The 18644-nt window shown below is 45.3% G+C and overlaps 1 protein-coding gene across 1 annotated transcript in view; it reads right to left on the bottom strand.

Annotated features, from left to right (window-relative positions):
* Positions 1 to 3878, bottom strand: part of LOC147115801 (serpin I2-like) — a 35912-nt gene extending 32034 nt beyond the window's left edge. Inside the window, exons 1-2 of the mRNA XM_085990382.1 lie at positions 3567 to 3878; positions 3152 to 3382 (exon numbers count right to left, since the gene is read on the bottom strand). Of these exons, the coding sequence (XP_085846508.1) occupies positions 3152 to 3382; positions 3567 to 3864 (529 nt within the window). The 5' untranslated portion in view covers positions 3865 to 3878. The remainder of the gene's footprint in view (positions 1 to 3151; positions 3383 to 3566) is intronic.
* Between the last annotated feature and the right edge of the window lie 14766 nt (positions 3879 to 18644).

Here is an 18644-nt window from a genome sequence, read left to right as displayed (position 1 = left end):
AAAGGTGTTCAAGTTCTCAAACAGCTACTGAAGAAAGCAACAGAAAGCAAGTCTGATCCTTATCTCGCCCTGGTGAGCTACCGAGCCTCCCCTTTAGACTCTGGTTCTTCACCTGCTGAACTCCTAATGGGTCGCAAGTTGCGCACCACGCTACCCTGCTGTGCAAAAGAAAAGCAGAGTAAGGAACTGAGACAGAGACTTCAACTGTTAAAGCTTAACAGAAATCACACTATGACAAGTCATCCAAAACTCTGAAACCATTGATAAGGGATGATGTTTTCAGGATTGAGGATCCAGATGCATGGAACAGGAAAGCTACAGTTCTTGAGGAAGTAGGACCAAGGTCATACACTGTTAGAACTGAGGAAGGACAGATTCTCAGGAGGAACCACCGTTCCCTCCTGAAAACACAAGAAACTATCCAAGAGCAAATCGATGACAATGCCGCAACTGAATCTTGTCACTCACCACCAGAACAATCTAACACAAACACACATACAGGCTCTCATGAAAACACATCAGACTTACCTGTGCTGAGAAGATCCACACGTGAAGTAAAAAAGCCTGATAGACTTAATCTTTGAGTACAAAGAAAACTATAATAAAAGAATGAAAAGCTTAGAGTTCATAAAGTAAAGCTTTGAAAATGTGTTGACTGTTGTGAAGATGTTTATGTCGTTATAATTGATTGATATTGATTCTGTTTAACCTCTAAGGAAGGGGGATGTAATGATCAGTAACATGTCATTCTAGAATGGTACACTAGGTGGAGCTGTATGTTTACTGGTGGGCTACCCACAAGGCAGTAGTCAAGATGGATGCCTGTACACTAGTCCACATGACTGAGTAAATGACTAGCTCAAGCTAGCTGTTCATAATGAAAATGTCTATTTATTTATGAACATAACAGGTTGCAAATCTATTCTGTCACCAGCTTGCTTTACTGCGCCTATCTCGCCGTCCCCCATGTCCAGCTCCTCTGCACCTCTGACGATGTCGATAGCAGCCTCAGCAGTAGTCATGTGCTCCAAGGAAGGTGGCCCTCCTCCTGTCCTGCCCCTCTCCCTCTTATTGTGGGCTCTCTTTTCCTACAATGAGGGACACAAGTGGAGTTTGAGCGAGAATGTTGGAGTGAGTGTAGAGAATCCATAGCATAGATGCTTCGAGGGAGACAAAGACGGAGTGAGGTGCCAAAACCAAGGGCCCTCCCTGTACATTGTTAGTTGTTGCCATTGCATAACAATGATAGTGAGTGTAAGGGGTGCATAGTAGAATGGTGGAGTGAGTCTGTATATAGAGAGAGAGGGATAGTTAAGGGTGCAAGGGGTGTAAGGGTAAGTTGGGATGTGGAGGAGTAGGTTGACAAAGCAGAGTGCCGGTGATGAGAGGAGATGGGGAGCAAATTGAAGGTAAGTGTGATGTGATACTCACCTTCAATCTGCTAAGGTAAGTGTGATGTGATACTCACTTTTGCTGAGCGTAGCAGATCATTGAACCTTTTGTGACACTGAACCCAGGTGTGTGAGCACAAAGACCTGGCGCTCACCTCCTCAGCAATTTGCAGCCAGGCTGCCTTGGTTTGCTGAGACGGCTTCCTCCATCCATTTGAGGGGAACATAACCTCTTTGCGCCCTCTCACTCCCTCCACAAGAGCATGGAGGGAGTCATCATCAAATCTTGGAGAGGCCTTTGATCTTGAACCACTCATCTCTCTATCTGCCACACTGAAAAGCATCAGAAAATGAAGGAAAAACCACAAGGCTGCATGGGCTCCTTAAATGCAGCTGAATGGAAGACATCAGAAGCGAGCAGCAGACCCGAACCCACTGATTAGGCCGGGCAATGCGCACGACGAGCTTAATAAGCCCAGTTAAGGGAAAATAGTTAATTCCAAGCGGATTAAACCAGCAACAGGACCGGAGCCCATTGACCAGCCAACCCAACTCCAACCCGTCGCCGATGGTAAAATCGTGGCCTTGGTCTACAGACCAAGGTGGTTTTACTTAGGCAGTCCCACAGCATGAGGAGGATGCATAAGAAGGAGAGGAAGTGGAAAAGGAGAGGCAGCAGCCAGCTCCCAGAGCACGGGCTATATAACTGATAACCCAAAGTTTTCAATAAATTAAGGGTGACTCACCAAATAAAGTCACTTCACAATTGCCTGTTCTACCCTCCAACACACATACACATAAATACACCCACCCACGTTCTCACTTACAAAGTCCACTTTCCAAGACTTCAGCCAAGGCCCTCTATAAGATAGAAGTCTACACTTAACCTGCCATTACCCAACTCCCAAAAGTTGAAAGCATACAAAGAAATGAACTTACAACTATAATTTATCAAACTGTCCTTACTTTAAACAACATGCACCAGGAAGTGACAACAAAATCAATTCTTCCTATCTGCACCTACTTCTTAAAACTATACCTACACTTTGTGCAAGGTAACTTAGTTCCTAATTGATTATGCCTACAAAGTGCTCACTGAGAGAGATGAGCTTCAGCAGTGAGTGGTTGCAATGGTTCCCCTGGAGCCTCAGAGACCTGAGGTTACTTTCATCTCAGGGTAGCTACTTTTAGCAGCCATCTTGCAGTACCAAGGGGGGGCCGACCCCATGTCTGAAGCTCGCTCATGTAAAGCCACTGGAGAGGACATCAAGGAAGCAGGTTCACTGCCACTCTCCAAACAGCAGCATCCGCACCTACTCCTTGCAGCCCACTAATGTTGGGCGCAGTATCTCAGGTGCTACTTGTCGGTGTCATCACAAGACCAATTAGGTCTTAGAAGCCCTCTGACAATGTTTCGAGCCTAATGTTTTCGAGCCAAACGAGCATGGTGCTCGTTCTGCCAGCTCCATGCTCACTCCGAGTTAAAATTGCATCTCATTCCATTTTATTATAGACTATGTTTAGACATTCCCTTCACATACATTTAGCTTCCTGATGTTCCCGTATAAGTTTGATTCTTTTCGAATGCTGTTTAATGCTCTTGTATGAGTTATTCAGAACAAGATATGCTTTCTTGGGTGTAGATGGATTGCAACATCTTCTTTATCCTAAATTGGAATGCCCCAGCTACAGCCCACTTACTTTGTTAGATAAAATAATGCTATTAGCAGAAAATGAGTATACAGTATACGAACACTTACCATTGGTCTGATTAGCTACCCATGTATTGATAATGTTGGCAGCAGATATGGAATCTTGAAAATTCACTTTTCTTACAGTATTATCAAAGAATTCCCGGTTGCTGTGGCGATATTGTTCAGTTAGGCGGTATCCATCCTGAATGTAAATTGCATTGGCAATTTTTAGCTTGTATTTCTTACTACTAGTAGAGATGATTTTGGATTGCTTTTTCAACATAGAAAATTCCTTCCCTAAAATCAGAATCACAATCCTTTAGATTTCAGCAGACGTAGTTTAAAAATAAATGGTTATTAGCCAATGTTATATATATGCCATATATAAGTGAACAGGAAAGCAACTTTTTTTCTACAATTGCAAATCCATTTCTGTCTAGTTCACTTTAACAAGCTTGTGTACAGAGACAGTTTTACCTACCTTCTTGTGCTTTATCAAAATGTAGACCTTTTCTTAGCTGTTGCAAAGTGGTCCCTCTTGCACCCAGTTCTATCATCCCTAGGCCCAGACTGATAGACATTGGTGAACAAATAAGATTTTGGTTCTTCTGCACTGAACGAATGGCATGGTAGATATCAACTGCAAATCCTATAGTAATATCACTAGGAAGAGAGTCAGAGCTGCAAATCAGCATCTCTTCACAGAGCGACAGGAGACTAATAAACAGCATAGTTCTCATTGCTGTGAAGGAAATAAGGAAAACACTTTTAAATGTCATTTTAATAATTAGTCCCTTTACAATATTAAACAGGATTCAAAAACTTTTTTTCTTTTTTCATTTAACAGCTACAATGTGTAACAGATCTTAGAGAATGAGTGACTGTACAAATCATTATCTTCACAAAGAATTTCTTCTAATAATAAAACATTACTATCAAATAATAACTACTAATAACTATTTACATAAGAATTAGATGTCTTTTAATAAGAACTTTTTTGGGGAGAAAATAGTAATTTAATTGAGAAATACTATGAAGGGTAGACATCCGAAATGTCATAACCTTTCCTTTCTTTTTACAGATCAGATCCACTTCACACTGAGCAGAAGTGGAGCTGAACGTGCTTGAGAAATTTGTTACACACCAAATTCACAGTGCACTACATACATATTACAAAACTCTCCCATACAAAAATATTTTATACATACATGTGTACAAACTCATAATTACTGAGTTCTGTAAAAATACACTGTCCAAGTTTTCCAGAAACCTTCCACCAACATAAATGGCTCGTTTTGAAATTATAATCCACCAGGTGGTCATTGGCAGTGTAGTTATCAGTAATGTCTAATGTTGGTAATGTATTAAACCCTGAATAACCGATGGCTGAATGACTTCAAGGGCATACACAATGATAACTGCAGAATTCTTTTTGTTAATAAGAGGTGACCTGCAAAGCAGAAACAGTAAGAAAACTAGGACATTTTGTTGTAGACTTTAATGTGCAAATGCTACTTGGTGTACAATTAATACTCTTTTAGCTTTCACACCTACACATAATGCAAAACTGTGATGTTGTTCATTAAACATTCAATTCAATATTATAAATGTTTTAGAAACAATTTTGATCCAAGATAATTATGATGTTCAGTAGATCTATTGAGCTATTGTGTGACATTAATTTGGTAACATTATTGTGTGTCCCGGAATAATTCCATCCATTTTGAAGTTTGGTGGGTAAGTAATGGCCAAGATGTAATTTCACCTGCCCCTATTGTCCCTTATGAAGTGATCTTCCCCATCTAAATTCTGTAGTTTCATTTGAGCCCCCACCTGAGAATTCCTGTCCTGAGAACTTTGTTTGCGGCAACTGATTTTGCAGCTGTAAACAATTTAATATAGCGAAAGGGATGGTAACTGGAAGTCTTAGAATGCAAAAACAATGCTCTCTACAGCAACAGGAACTCATGAGAAGGAACATTCAGAATAAACCAAGCCAGCTAAACAATTGTGTGGTAGATTTATATTTTGAAAGCTGTGCTACAGGAGAGGAGTCAGCAAGAACAATGTGAAATCTGGCATGGGCCCCAATAACATAATTTTCATAGATCTAATGAGATGTGCACTGGTCGCCACCACGGCCATCCAAAAACTGCTCTTTTTCTTTACTGGAAAATATAGCTTGCAATCCATTGGGTGGACAGGAAATTTTGTTTTAATTCAGGAAACCCTAAAGAGAAAGAATTTCAGATCTAAAAATGGATGGCAGCAATAATTTTTGACAAAATGCAATCTAAAAGTGGGATATAATCTGTTACAAAAATACATGTACAGGAAACTCTCTTTTAACCGGCAAAATTCAGGAGTAGGTTCAGGTAATTTTACTATATATTAGTGGCCGTGTAACCGGGGTTCCTGGATCTGTGGCCGTGTAACCGGGATTCCTGGATCTGTGGCCATGTAACCGGGTTCCTGCACCTGTGGCCGTGCAACAGGGACTCCTGGATCTGCGGCCGTGTAACCGGGACTCCTGCACAAATGCCATGTAACCGGGGCTCCTGCGCCTGTGGCTGTGTACGGGGCTCTCGTACCTTGGTAAGTATACATCTCTGTAATCCGGACTTTTTGATCGACCGGCACCACGCCGGTCCCGTCAGTGCCGGATAAAAAAGTTTCCTGTACTTGTTAATAAGCTTTTAAAGTAATCATAACTGCAAAAATATTGATTTTACAGAAATAAGTAACAATATAACAATTATAAATATATAGGTGTAACATTAACTTGATATACTGGTTAACAGTGATTACGTATAATTAATTTATTTGTCAGAGAGAAATTGGCTCTTTTTAGGAGATGTGATTGCAATGTGACCAAGGTTGGGAACTAAATATTCTAGGACACTTAACGTTTAGAAGAGCTAGGCAAAATGGAAAAGGAGGCGGGGTAGCCCTGATAATAAAGGATGGGATAAAGACAGCAGAGAGAAAGGATCTCAGCTCTGAAAATCAAGAAATAGAATCAGTTTGGGTGGAGCTAAGAAACTGAAAGGGGCAAAAACATTGGTGGGAGTTGTTTATAGGCCCGCAAACAGTAGTTGTAATGTAGGGCAGAGTATAAATCAGGAAATTAGAGGCACATGTAACAAGGGTAATACAGTAATCATGGGGGACTTTAATCTACATATAGGCTGGCAAACGAAATTTGCAGTAATAGTGTGGAGGACGAATTCATGGAATGTATGCAAGATAGTTTTCTAGATCAGTATGTTGAGGAACCAACTGGGGAACATGTTATTTTAGATCTAGTATGGTGTAACGAGAAGTGTTAATTAATAACCTTGTAGTAAAGGGGCCTTTAGGGAAGAGTGACCATAATATGATAGAATTTTATATTGAGTTTGAAAGTGATTTAGTTAAATCTGAAAGCAAACTATGTAGATATGAAGGGCAAGTTGGCTAAGGTAGATTGGGAAACTACATTAAAAGGTATGACGGTAGACAAGCAAGGCTAGCATTTAAAGAATTAATACATAATTTCCAACAAATATAAATTCTTTTAAGGCACAAAAAACCCACAGGAAAAGTGGTCCAACTGTGGCTAACAAGAGAAGTTAAAGATAGTATTAGATTAAAGGAAGAAGCTAATAATGTTGCTAAAAAGAGTAATAAGCCTGAGGATTGGGAGGATTTTAGAATTCAGCAAAGGAGGACCAAGAAATTGATAAAGGGAAAATAGAATGAGAGTAAACTAGCGAGAGACAAAAAAAGACTGTAAAAGCTTCCATAGGTATGTAAAAAGAAAAGATTAACGAAAGTAAATGTGGGTCCCTTACAGACTGAGACAGGAGAAATGTAATGGGGAATAAGGAAATGGCATGGAAATTAAACAAATACTTTGGCCACGATTTTGCCAGCGCACAGAGGGCGGGTTTGGAGGTGGGTCAGCTGTCAAATTCAAACTGATTGACAGCGGGTTGGGAACCCGCCGCAAACCCGCCTCTAATTCAGTTTCCAAAGTGTTGGGTCTGCGACTTCAGAACAGACCTGACACCAAGCGGCGGGAGAGGCATTTAAGGTAGTTAGCTGCTTGTTAAGTGCTTGTTAACCACTATTTTGCCCGCCTTTTTCTATTTTTGCACATTTTTAACAGGGTTCCCATCGTTCGGCGATCACATCAGTTAAGTAGGTCGGGTTCTGTATGTCTCCCCATTGCTGTGAATAGGTGACAGCTGCAAAAGTGGTATGAAAGCCACCATTTCACAGCTGGCCATTTTCCATTGTCAGAAGCTTGAGCCTTCAGGATTTGGAAGGCATTTTTGAGCTGTATGCAGGTTGCAAGTGTTTGGAGTCAACTCTCTATCCACTGTCACCTCCTTGGAGCAAGCTGTTATAAATCTCATCATCATGAAGAAATGACTCATGAAATAACACTGGATGGCCAGCTGGTGGCACCGTCCAAGGAGTATAAATACTCGGGCGTGGGCCCAGCTTGCCCAGGAATATGTTGTAAGACAGGAACTAATGAAGTACAACTAGATCTCCATGTTTTGAAACAAGTTGATTAAAGCCTTGCTTTATACTCGAACCAAGTGCATAGTGAGTTTTTTTACGTCAATGTAATCAACTTGATATCGACCCCACACTCTGAGTGATTTCGGGAACAGCCAGCTATGACTTCAACTGCAGAAGGGAACTCCGACGTAGTAATCAATTCATCATGGACAAAATACTCAGACCCGCCCGTCTTGACCTGGACCCGAATTCACCTACAAATGCAAAGGAATGGAAACACTGGTATCGTACCTTCAGCAACTTCATCAGGGTGTGTGGTGAGAATTTTCCTGATAAATTAGAGATACTTGCCAATTATGTATCTCCTCATGAGTTTGACTATATTGAAGACTGTATAGACTATGACTCCGCTATCTTAATATTACAGCAATGCTATGTTAAGGCCCCAAACAAAATTTTTGCTCGGCATCTACTGGCCACAACTCAACAACCCGGGGAATCACTTGATGAATTCCTGCAGAAACTTCACAGGCTCAGCAAGGATTGTAATCTTAAAGCTGTCACAGCTGAGCAGTACCAGGAGGAGTTAATTCGTGATTCCTTTATTAATGGGATTGTGTCTCCTTTCATATGCCAGCATCTGTTGGAGAATAAATCCCTCGAGTTACATGCTGCCTATGACCAGGCATGTTCCCTGGACTTAGCAAAGAGGAATGCACATACCTATCTTTTACCTTGTGCACGGGCTGCTGCTATCACTTTTAATGACTCCTTCAATAGGTCTCGGGCGGAAGCCTTCACTGATGATGACCCCGCTCTAGCGGCATCTTGGCAATCTGGAAGGAAGTGTTTCTTCTGTGGAGGTGTGTTCCATTATAGGAAATGTTGTCCTGCTCGTAACGCAACCTGCAATCATTGCAGCAAGGTCACTTTTCTAAGGTATGCCAGTCAAGAGCCTCTGTTAGTAAGGCCACTTTTCTAAGGTATACCAGTCGAGAGCTCCTGTTAGTTTTGCAGCTAATATTTATAAAACTGCTCCTCCCCCAAGAGCCACTACTAAGGTTACAGCTGCTATGAAAATGCTCCTCCCCCAAGAACCACTACTAAGTTTACAGCTGTCAAGGGTAAAACTGCTCCTCCTCCCATCACAGCTGTTTTTTCCCAAAGTCTGTCCCATGCAGCCATGAAGGTTTCAGTAAATGGACACATTTTGAGCGCACTAATCGACTCATGCAGCTCTGACAGCTTCATTAGTGAGCGGGCTGTCAGTAAGTTAAAACTGCGTATTTACCCCTCGGACAGGGAAATTGCAATGGCTCTGACGACACTCACCACCAACTCTTCTGGCTTTTGTCTTGTCGACCTTATTCTCAATGGCCGCACTTATTTCTCCACCCGGCTCGGGGTGCTCAAAAACCTATGCAGTGATATGCTTCTGGGACAAGATTTCCAGAAACAAAACAAAAGACTCACTTTCGAGTTCGGAGGGTCAAAGCTGGAGCTTACTATTTCCAAAGTACCGTTTGTGCTCTTTCGGCGGCTTCGCTCAAGGAGCCCTCCTTGTTTGCCACTCTTTCCCCCCAATGTAAGCCCATAGTCACTAAATCACGACGTTTCAGCCAAGATGATCGATCCTTTATCGAGGCAGAAATCTCTCGCCTTCTAGCTGATGGTATCATTGAGCCATGTTCATCTTCCTGGCGGGCTCAAGTCGTCGTTGTTAAAAATCCCCTGAAGCAACACAAGAAACGTCTTTGCATCGATTACTCGCAAACTATTAACCAGTATACCAACCTGGATGCCTACCCACTGCCACGCATCGATGACATGGTCAATAACCTTGACAACCACAAGGTATTTTCAACTTTTGATTTAAAGAGCGCAGGTCATCAAGTACCGTTAAAGGACTCTGACAAAAAGTATACGGCCTTTGAGGCCAATGGTTGGCTTTGTTAGATCCGTGTATCTTGATGTTGTGCCCTTCAATAATTAGACAAGAGACTGCAGGGAACAATCAACAGGTGTTTACTGAATGAGGGTTACTCTAAAAACTAACTGTACAGATCCCTACTCAGGGTTTATATACAGGTGTGGTCACTGCCGGTACTACAGTATACAGGAGCTGTAAAAAGTAGTTCTCCCCTTAAAGGTACATACACTACAATCCCTCCCCTTTTAGATTAACAGTACCATAACACTCATTTAACAATTAAATATCAAACTAATTACAATTAACACATTTAACATGCAACATTAACTGAAAATAGTCTATTTATAAATTCAGTCTTTGGGGAGGCTTCCTGATCCTTTCTGGATAGCGCCTTTCCCGAGTGTCTTGCTCTTGGTGCGGAGGCGATTCTGGCCCCCTGTCGTTGGTTGGTTCATCCGCTTCCGATGCTACTGTTTCTGGGGTAGTTGCTACCTGTACGTCGGGTTCATCACCAGGTACGTATGGGCGAGACATGGGGTTGACTCGTTCCTGTGACTCTAGGATCTGGTCAACATGGCGTCTCACAATGTTCTCCCCAACATCCACTGTGTACATTAGTGGCCCCTGCCGTGTGCATATCGTTCCTGGTTGCCATTTCTCTGTTCGGTAGTCGCGGGCCAAGACTGGTTGCCCTACATTGAAGCTCCTTGTCAGCTTCTCATTGATGTGCTGGAATTGCTTATTCTCAACATCTCTTTGTACATTTGGTCTGAGCAAATCCAGACGAGATCTCAACCTTCGGTTAAAGAACATCATGGCCGGGGTCTGGTTGGTGACTGCATGTGTCGCATTTCTGTAGGCTAACAGGAAATTGTCCACCTTATGCTGCAGTGGAATGTTGTCATCGCACATGGCCTTTACTGCTTTTTTAAAGGTTTGTACGAACCTCTCAGCCAATCCATTTGTGGCTGGATGATACGGGGCGGATGTGTAATGCCTTACCCCATTCCTTTTCATAAATCTTCGAAACTCTTCGGACACAAACTGTGGTCCGTTATCAGAGCAAATCTGCTCTGGCAAGCCGTTCCTGGCAAAAATGGTCCGTAGGACTGCAATAGTTTTCTCTGTGGTGGTGGAGGACATTTTGATCACCTCAGCCCATTTCGAGTGCGCATCCACGGCTATTAAAAACATTGAGTCCATGAATGGACCAGCAAAATCAATATGCACCCGTTGCCATGGAGATGAGGGCCACTCCCATGGGTGTAGAGGGGCATGTGGTGGTGCATTTTGGACCTTCTGGCATCCTGAGCAGCTCTTTGTCAGGTCCTCGATTTGCTGATCGATCCCCGGCCACCACACATAAGCCCTAACAAGGCTTTTCATTTTCACCCCGCCCAGGTGGCCTTCGTGAAGCTCATTGAGCACTCTCTCCCTTAACTTGGGTGGAATTACCATTCGGGATCCACACATCAAGGTCCCCTGGCATACTGACAGCTGTTCTCTTCTGGATGAGAATGCTGGCAACAGTGAGTCGCCATGTGTTGGCCATCCCTTCACCGTCAAGTCATATACCCGAGACAGTGTCGGGTAATTTCGGGTCTCCTTCTCTATATCAGCGCTAGTTACTGGCAAGCGTTCAATTATAGTCGAATAAAATATTTCGACAGGGTCCACTGCTGGTGCTTCCTCCGCAGTAGGCAGTGGCAGGCGTGATAGCCCATCAGCGTTTCCATGCTGTTTCGTGCCCTTATACTCGATTTCATATTGGTTCGCCCCTAGAAAAAGGGACCATCTTTGTAGCTGTTGCGCAGTCATCACCGGAACGCCCTTCTTTGGATTAAAGATGGAGACAAGTGGTTGGTGGTCAGTCAGCAAGGTGAACTTCTGCCCGTGCAGATAGTGATTGAACTTTTTGTCAATCTCCCTGTCAATCTGGGCGCACTTATGCTTGGCTGAGGTTAGTGACCGAGACGCAAAGGCTACTGGCCTCTCCGAGCCATCCGGGAATTTGTGCGACAGCACCGCTCCAATGTCATAGGGTGATGCATCACACGCCAACCGAATTGGTAGTGCTGGGTTGAAATGAGCCAACACCTCTTTTGATGTGATCAATGCTTTTCTCTTCTGGAAAGCTCGTTTACATTCGTCACTCCACTTCCATGGTACCCCCGTTTGCAGTAGGGTGTTCAGTGGGTGTAGGACTGTAGACAAATTCGGCAAGAACTTATGGTAGGAGTTCACCAGCCCGAGGAACGACCTCAGTTGTGACACAGTTTCCGGTGCTGGAGCCTTGACTACTGCCTCAATCTTTTCAGGGGACTTATGTGACCCCTCTTCATCAATAATGTGGCCACAATACGAGATCTGCTTCTGGAAAAACTCGCATTTGTGGCGATTAGCTCGGAGCCCATATTCCTTCAATCTAGTGAGCACCTGCTCCAGGTTGGCGAGGTGATCACTGTCATTTTCGCCCGTGACCAGGATGTCGTCCAAATAACACTGGGTCCCTGGAATCCCTTGCAGGACTTGATCCATTGCCCTTTGCCAAATAGCTGGAGCTGATGCTACTCCGAACACCAGCCGGTTGTATTGGTAGAGACCTTTATGAGTGTTGATCGTGAGGTACTGTTTCGAGGCTTCTTCTAACTCCATTTGCAGGTACGCCTGGGCCAGATCAAACTTAGTGAAGCATTTCCCTCCAGATAGCGAGGTGAAAATATCTTCAATCCGCGGAAGCGGATATTGTACAGTGTGAAGGACTGGGTTCACTGTCACCTTAAAGTCCCCACAGATGCGAACCTTCTTTGGTTCCCCAGGCGTATTACTCAACGACCTCTTCATTACAGGAACGATGGGTGTAGCCCACTCGCTCCAGTCCACTTTGGACAGTACTCCTGAACGTTCCAAACCTTCCAGCTCTGCTTCGACGGCTGGGCGGATCACATAAGGCACCGGTCTGGCCTTAAAAAACTTTGGGCTTGCATTTTCTTCTATTTTGATAGTCGCTGTTATGCCTTTTAGTGTTCCGAGTCCCTCCTGGAACACTTCTTGTGCGTCAGTTAGCATTTTTGACAGTCGTCCAGGTGTGACGTCGTCATCCTTTTTGGCATCTACAGTCAGTGCTTGTATGGAGTGCCAATCTAGCTGTATCTTCCAGATCCATTCACGTCCTAGTAGTGGTGGTCCTCCATCTGGCAATACATATAGGTCCATTTTTGGTGTTTCCTTGCCGTTATATATAATGTTCACCCTTATTTTTCCTTTGGGGTAGACTTTTTGCCCCGTGTACATCTTCAAGACAATCTCTGTATCTCTCAAGGGTATATGTGAGAATAGCCGCTTGTAGTCCCTTCGGTTTATGACTGTTAGGGCTGATCCTGTGTCCAATTCCATTTTCACTTGGACTCCGGCTATCTTGAGCGTGACCCAGATAGTTTGGTGATCCTCCGTTTTGATCACATTATGTAGTTTCAGACAACCCAGCTCCTTGCTTCCGGAGTCTGTATCACTTTTCTGTTCGTCTGAACTACTCTCCGTCACCTTATGTACCTTCTTGTACTTCTCCTGTGGAGATTTCTTGTTGCTGGTTTTCTTTCCCCACCTGCAGACTCTTGCTATGTGTCCTACTTTCCCACACTGTCTGCACACTTTGTCCTTGAACCAGCAATCCTTATGGTTGTGTGTTGTTCTGCTGCAGCGATAGCACTTCACTGTTCCGTATGACATTTCATTTGTGCCATATTCTTGCGGTCTCCATTGTATCTCTGCCGCACCCCGTGCTGCTGCTTCGTGTGATACTGCCATGCTGAAAGCCTTGTCCAGCGTAAGATCCTTTTCTGATAGAAGCCGTTTCTGGGTTCCTTCACTTTGAAGCCCACACATAAACTTGTCCCTTAAAGTATCTGCTAGTCCCGTTCCAAACTGGCAGTGTTTCGATAGCTTGCGCAGTTCCGTTAAATACTCAGCATTACTTTCATCTTTATGCTGGTTCCTTTTGTGAAACTTAAATCTTTCCGCTATCAGCAGCGGTGTGGGGTCTAAGTGGTCCTGTAGGATTGACACTGTTTTCAAAATCCTTTTCCACTGGCTTCTCTGGGGTTACTAGGTTTCGCAGTAAGCCATACGTTTTTGCACCCATTGAATTCAACAATACCAGCGTTTTCCTGTCATCTGGCACTTCATTCGCCTTGCAGTACACTTCTATGCGTTCGACATATGTCGTCCAATCTTCGACTTCATTGTCGAACGCTGTGACACTGCCACTCTTCGGCATCCCTGGGTGTGGTTAAACTGGCTCAAAATGGCATCTCCCGCGCTCTCCCTTCTTCTCCGCTGCGGCTCAAAATGGCAGCTCCCGCGCTTTCCTTTCTTCCCCGCTGACGCTGCTCGGCCCTTGAACACCGGCTGCGCTCTGCGCGTTTTCCTGCACGCCTCTCTCTCTCGTTGATGCTGCTCGGCCCTTGAACACCGGCTGCACTCTGCTCTCTCCCGTTGACGCCGCTCGGTCCTGAACACCGGCTGCGCCCTGTGCGCTCTACCCTCTCTCTTCTCCCGTCGATGCCGCTCGGTCCTGAACACCGGCTGCACCCTGTGCGCTCTACCCTCTCTCTTCTCCCGTCGACGCTGCTCGGCCTTTTTCTGTGCCGTCAGTCGGCTCTAGCCACCGCTGTCCGGGAAGGGTCTGCGCCGTACCTGTTGCCAGCCCGTTTCGCTGGACCACTGTGACTGGAGAACCAAGCCTGGCTCTCGACAGCCTCCCCTGCGATGCTCAAATCTCCGCTGGATGACTGGGGGGTTTCCCGTGGTCGACGCCCGTGCTTCTGGACTCGGCCTTCTTCTTTCACTGTTCTCCAGGAGCGAATCCCTGGGAGGTGATGCAGAGTTGCAGGTAGGTTTGAATCTTCTCGTCGCCAATGTTAGATCCGTGTATCTTGATGTTGTGTCCTTCAATAATTAGACAAGAGACTGCAGGGAGCAATCAACAGGTGTTTACTGAATGAGGGTTACTCTAAAAACTAACTGTACAGATCCCTACTCAGGGTTTATATACAAGTGTGGTCACTGCCGGTACTACAGTATACAGGAGCTGTAAAAAGTAGTTCTCCCCTTAAAGGTACATACATTACAGGCTTTATCAGTTTTGTCACCTTCCATTTGGGGTCACCAATGGGGTGGCCGTTTTTCAATGGGCAATGGATAGCCTAGTCAAACAGGAGAACTTAACGAACACTTTTCCATATCTAGATAACATCACCATTGCTGGTCATGACCAGAAGGAGCATGATGCCAACCTCCAGAAATCTTTTGACGTTCTCCATCATCGCAACTTAACCTTAAATGAGTCCAAATCTGTGAAATCAGTACCATCAGTCAACATCCTTGGCTACTGGGTGGGCAACATTGTCATCAAACTGGATCCGGAGCGACTTCATCCGCTTCAGGAGCTCCCTCCCCCTACGATTCTCAGCTCTCTTCGTCAGGCACTCGGCATGTTCGCCTATTATGCAAAGTGGATACCCCACTTCTCCGACAAGATCCAGCCCCTGCTTCACGCGAAGTCATTTCCATTGGAGGCAACGGCTATTTCAGCTTTCAACCTCCTCAAGCGACAACTGGAAAAAGCCACGCTTTGTTCCATTGATGAAAATCTTCCTTTCGTGGTCGAGTGCGATGCATCAGAGGTGGCAATCTCTGCTACCTTGAATCAAGGTGGTCGACCCGTTGCATTTCTGTCCAGAACTTTGCAGGGTAGCGAGTTCCATTATCCTCCTGTCGAGAAGGAGGCTACGGCCATCATTGAAGCTGTACGTAAATGGAGTCATTTTCTCGCTCATCGTCATTTCACACTTATAACCGATCAGCGCTGCGTGGCCTTTATGCTGGATAACCGGAAACACACTAAGATCAAGAATAACAAAATACAACTCTGGAGGATGGAATTGGCCACCTTTGGATAAACCATACATTATCGACCCGGCAAAGAGAATGTGGCCCCGGATACCCTCACGTGGGCATTCTGCTCTTCTATGTCAACTTCAACTCTTGAGGATCTTCATACTGACTTATGCCATCCTGGCATTACCCGTATGTTGCACTTTGCGCGATCTAAAAATCTCCCATTTTCTACGGAAGATATGAAAAGAACATGCTCCTCCTGTAGAATTTGCGTGGAATTAAAACCGCAATTCTTCTGTCCATCGGATGGCTCGCTCATACATGCTATGCAGCGACTCAGCATTGACTTTAAAGGGCCATTGCCTTCCTCAACGCAAAACACCTACTTACTTACTATGGTGGACGAATATTCACGCTTTCCCTTTGCTCCTCTGTCCCAATATGCTTACTTCCACAGTGATCAAATGCCTTGATCAAGTCTTTTCCCTTTGCGGTACGGCCAATTTCATCCACTCTGATCAGGGTCCCTCCTTCATGTCAAGCAAACTCAAAAGTTATCTTTCTCAACGGGGAATCGCCACAAGTAAAACGACACCGTTCCATGCCATCGGTAATGGACAGGTTGAGAGATACAACGCTATCATTTGGAATGCTGTTCATCTTGCATTGAGGTCACGCAACCTACCAGACCAGCAGTGGGAAACTATGCTCCCTAACGCGTTGCATTCCATCGGGTCTCTTCTTTCTACGTCCACCAATGTCACACCTCACGAGCGATTCTTCAGGTTCCAGCGTCGCTCCACTCATGGGACGTCCCTACCATCATGGTTGGCAGCTCCCGGCCCCGTGCTGCTCCGAAGATTTGTCCAATCTTCCAAAAACGATCCCCTCGTCAACGAGGTGGAACTCATGGACGTTAATCCCACGTACGCGCACGTGCGGTACCCTGATGGCCGGGAGTCCACCGTTTCGCTCCAAGATCTGGCTCCCTGTCCAACTGGTCCCACAGACCCAACTGATCGAGAGACCCACGGTAATGATGCCGACACTCTGCGCTCCTTTGAAGATGACGCCCTACCTGGGACATCAAGAGATCTGCCGGCTACCCCACCGGATCCACTCAGGGAGCCGAACACTCCCCGTGGGATGGCCACCCAAAGCCAGGGCACCGGTCAATCCCCAGCTATCAAACAAGATGAAGCCAGCTCTGCGCCTGTGGGGACCCACACCCGGAGTCATGATATCCCCAGTCTCCCTCAGGTTGATCAAGGCGACATGGGCCCTGTCAATCTACCAGTATGGACCAAGCGGCCCAGAGACCAAGACACGGTCCGGGGAGATGTGCCTTCCAGCCATAAACAAAGATCTAAAAGTCTGCGGCTATTCGTGGGCTGCCTAATCCGTTAGGAGGAAGTCGTCGGACTTCCAAATCTTTTATGCAGGAAGAATGTTATAAATCTCATCATCATGACGAAATGACTCATGAAATAATACTGGACGGCCAGCTGGTGGCACCGTCCAAGGAGTATAAATACTCAGGCGTGGGCCCAGCATGCCCAGGGACATTTTGTAAGACAGGAACTAGTGAAGTACAACCAGACCTCCATGTTCTGAAACAAGTTGATTAAAGCCTTGCTTTATACTCGAACCAAGTGCATAGTGAGTTTTATTATGTCACAAGCTCTCTCACCATTGACAGAACACTTCTGTCATCTCAATTTCAGCTGTCATCTATTCCAGCAACATCGGTGCCCTGAAAAAAATCTCACCTCAGTCCTCTGAATCCCTCCATGATCAGCCCCAACACCAACATCGCCAGGCACACCAACATCACCAATAACAACACCAACCTTCTCTGCAATCACCTGATGCTGCACAGGACACAGGGCATCAGCACCCGACCACATTGCTGCCCGGGAGGCCAGCGATGGCATCACCATAGCCAGATTTACTTCACTTGACTAAGTACACCCTGGCTGCCACATGATGCGCCAGGTTAACACCACCCCACACCAGCACCATAAAGCATTCCTACAATGGCCAAGCCATTCCTTTCACACTCATCACCATTGCGGGGATACCGTTATGTCTCACCATTCAGTGTAGCTCACAAAGACACTTTCAAAGGTGAGCACAATCTGTACAATAAGGCAAAGTGTTAAAAGTTAAGATTTCAATGTTTGACAACACATTAACAGAAAATTTACATGAACATTGCATAAGACACCCAAGTGCCTACCCTTGTGTGTTGTTAGTTGGTATGATTGGATGAGGATGAGGGTTAGTGTGAGGGGTGGCTCGTGAGATGGGGAAGTAATAATGTAGGTAGAGAGAGATGGGTGGAGGTGCAAGATAAGTTGGTCTGAGTAAGGATGTGCAGGAGTAGGGTAGCGAAGGCAGAGTGATGTGGATGTGATGAGTGGCACAGCAGGATGAGGTCGAGTGTGGCTTTGCAGTAATGTTTTGTGATCTACTGAGATCATTGAAAGGTTTGCGTCACTGCAGCCTGGTCCTCCGGATGACATCCCGGCTTTTGCTCTCCTGTGCAATGCGCAACCAGGCTGCATTGGTGTCCTGGGGAGGTCTCTTCCACCCATGGGAAGGGAACAGAACCTCCCTGCGTGCTGTGACTCCCTCCATAAGCATATGGTGGGCATCCTGCAAGAGCCTCGGTGCAGTGCTTGTCAGTGTTTGCAGCAGCTCAATGCTGCGGAACACGGACAGCACAACTGTCAAAATGAATGTGGTCATGGTCCCTTTAAGGAAACCTGCTGATGACGCATCATCAAATGACGTCGTCATCACACCCGCTTCTTATTAGTTGGCTGGGAACCCCACAGGGCGGGCTTAACAAGCCCGATTAACGGAAAATCCTTTTGACAAAGCAGCTGCAGACGGGAGCGGGACCGGAACCTGCCAACCAGCACTCCCGCTGCGATCCCACCTCCGCTGGGAAAGTCCAGCCCTTTGTGTCTGTCTTCACGGAAGAAGATGCAAAAAGCTTCCCGGAAATAGTGGAGAACCAAGGGTCTAACAAGAATGAGGAACTGAAAGAATTAGTATTAGTAAAAAAATAGTACTGGAGAAATTAATGGGACTGAAAGCCAATAAATCCCCTGGACCTGATGGCTTACATCCTAGGATTTTGAAAGAGGTGGCTATAGAGATAGTGGATGCATTGGTTGTCATTTTCCAAAATTCCACAGATTCTAGAACAGA

This window comes from Somniosus microcephalus, chromosome 6 (assembly GCF_052327205.1).
Source record: "Somniosus microcephalus isolate GS21.2 chromosome 6, FLI_Smic_1.0, whole genome shotgun sequence".
Taxonomy (NCBI): Eukaryota; Metazoa; Chordata; class Chondrichthyes; order Squaliformes; family Somniosidae; genus Somniosus; species Somniosus microcephalus.
Note: the sequence above shows the minus strand (reverse complement) of the source record. Positions and strands in the feature narration are given on the sequence as shown.